A 2,259-nucleotide genomic window follows, 5' to 3' on the forward strand; every position below is an offset into this window, starting at 1 on the left:
TACTTGCGCAATGTGATATATTCATTAGGAAACTTCCCTAGCTCAGGCACTTAAAAAACATGAATTTTTTTTTTTCCATGTAGCTTCAAGAGAATTCAGTCAGGGCATTTTTCTTCCCCAATTCAGACATACTGATGCACTGTTTGTTAGTACAGTTCATATATTTTCCAGGAAAGTTTTAAGTGGAAACAAGTGTGAAGTTTTCAAAAGTTGCTGATGTCAGTTACGGAGCTGCCTTTAAAAAAAAAAAAAAAAAAGAGAGAGAGAAAGAGAAAAAAAACTAGATAATACCACATTTCCACTCGTGAGGTTTGTGTCTGAAACAGTTTTATTGTTTTTTTGTGGATCTGCAGGCGTCTGCATGGCTAGCTTCAGGGTGCAGACAGAAGTTTTAAGCTGACTCTGAAATGAAGGACATTCAGTGCAAGAAGTTCACAGAAAACTTAAAAAGCTCCAACTTCTGTCCCCCAGGGCCGGTAAGGTTTACTGTTTGTTCCACTGCTCGTCTGCTGAGGGCTGGACGTGGCTGATACTGATAAGGGTGGGCTGAGGGCTGTTGCGGCTGCAACTGCTGCAGCTGCGTTGGGGGGGAGCATGGGGAATGCCCCTGCGAAGGACAGAGGGAAGCTGTGTGCAGCTGCGGTGGCTGCAGCGGCTGCGGCATGGACGGTAGCTGAGAGGGACAAGAGAGAGGTGGAGAGAGGTGGCACACAAGGTGCGACACTGCCCGTTGTTGGCATTCGCAGGGCAGAATCTGCGTGGGCAAACGTGGCAGTGAGGAGAGCAGAGCCGTGGGCAGGAGGCACTTCTGAGGTTGTGGAGAGGCGACAAGGGGTTGACTCCGAGGCATGGAGTCCGCTGGGTTGGAGCAGGGCTGCGGGAAGATGGTGGAAGGCTGCGGCCCAGTGATGTGGGTGGAGGGGGTGATGGTGGTGGGCCATTGAGGACGTCATGGCTGCTGCCTCCCGCTGGGAGGCACAAGTGCTGAGATGAGAGACGAGTCGTACCCGCAGTGGATCGGAGGAGTCCAGGCCTTCCACAGAGCTCAAGTACCTCGCCACTTCCGTAAGGCACTCCCGGAATCCAATGCTCATGAAATCCATGGCAAGAGCGTGGGCGTCAAAGTAGCCTAGGAGGGAATTTGTGCAAATTAGGAAAGAGAGAGAGGCAATAATCACACACACGCCCATATTCCACTCTGTCCTTCAGAAGATTTAAGTAGAAGGATAATAATCCTTTGTGAAAATGCTGCCAGCTATTAATGGTTTCCATTTTTGCAGAAGTTAAGAAAGTATTGTTTGCAATTTACATGTGTGACAGCTCTGACCATGCAATAGTTACAGTTGTCTTTGCAAATGATACCCCAGAGGACAAAAAAATTAAGACCATCTCTGTTTCAAACACTTAAAAAAAAATGGTGTGTCTTCTTTTGTGTTGTGGGATAGTGCAATTCTCCCAGCAAATTGTTTTCTACGGAAATACAGCGCTCCAGTCTCTCTGTCTCTGTCACATGAGTTGGAGATTAAAGGGCTTATCTGAAACATCCTTACTCTCCTGGCATTTTAGCAAGGTCACAAAGTGCATCTCAGTAGCTTGAGGACTTTCTTTAGTTATCTGCTATAATCGTTAATACATTCAAAAACGCTTCTGGACTCTCTGTATTTTTTACCAGCTGAGTGCAAACTCCTTGCCATTACTCTGTATGAGAAAAATATAATAAACAAAATGAAATTTTTCCTTAGTTTGTTACTAATTCGAAGATTTATTTTTTCTGTTAAGTAACTTACGTCTGCTTTACTGATAGGAGATTACTTTATCATAACTCTTAGCTTTTCTGAAATGCAAATACATATCTCCTTCATTGGCTTGCTTACTTCACTGCTTAGCCAGAAGCATCAGTGCATATTAATTGTGTCAGCGAGTACGCACTTACTCCCAGACCTATGCTCCTACCACAAAAATGGTGCAAGCTGTGTCATATCAGTCACTTTTCCTTTTTTTTTTTTTTGGAGAGGTTTTCGCTATAGGGCGCATGCACTCGCCAGATAGAGAGAGACATAGAGACAGAAAGCGAGAAATCACTCCCCAGGGGGGATGGTCACGCTGCAATCCCTTTTCCTCCATTCTCCTCTTGGGATCTTGGGCACGCACGCACATGCGAGTTTTAAGCCACCAGGCCCGGGACATGAACCGTGGTCGACTACGTGGGAGTCCAGCGACATAGCCATTACGCTAACTGCTGGTTCCCCCTTTTTTTTA

At 45.9% G+C, this 2,259-nt stretch overlaps 1 protein-coding gene across 1 annotated transcript in view; it reads right to left on the bottom strand.

Annotated features, from left to right (window-relative positions):
• Positions 1 to 310: 310 nt before the first annotated feature.
• HEY2 (hes related family bHLH transcription factor with YRPW motif 2) overlaps positions 311 to 2,259 on the bottom strand; it is a 14,977-nt gene continuing 13,028 nt past the window's right edge. Inside the window, exon 5 of the mRNA XM_006143798.1 lies at positions 311 to 1,129. Coding sequence (XP_006143860.1) covers positions 444 to 1,129 — 686 coding nt within the window. The 3' untranslated portion in view covers positions 311 to 443. The remainder of the gene's footprint in view (positions 1,130 to 2,259) is intronic.

Source organism: Tupaia chinensis, unplaced genomic scaffold (assembly GCF_000334495.1).
Source record: "Tupaia chinensis unplaced genomic scaffold, TupChi_1.0 Scaffold000106_1, whole genome shotgun sequence".
NCBI lineage: Eukaryota > Metazoa > Chordata > Mammalia > Scandentia > Tupaiidae > Tupaia > Tupaia belangeri.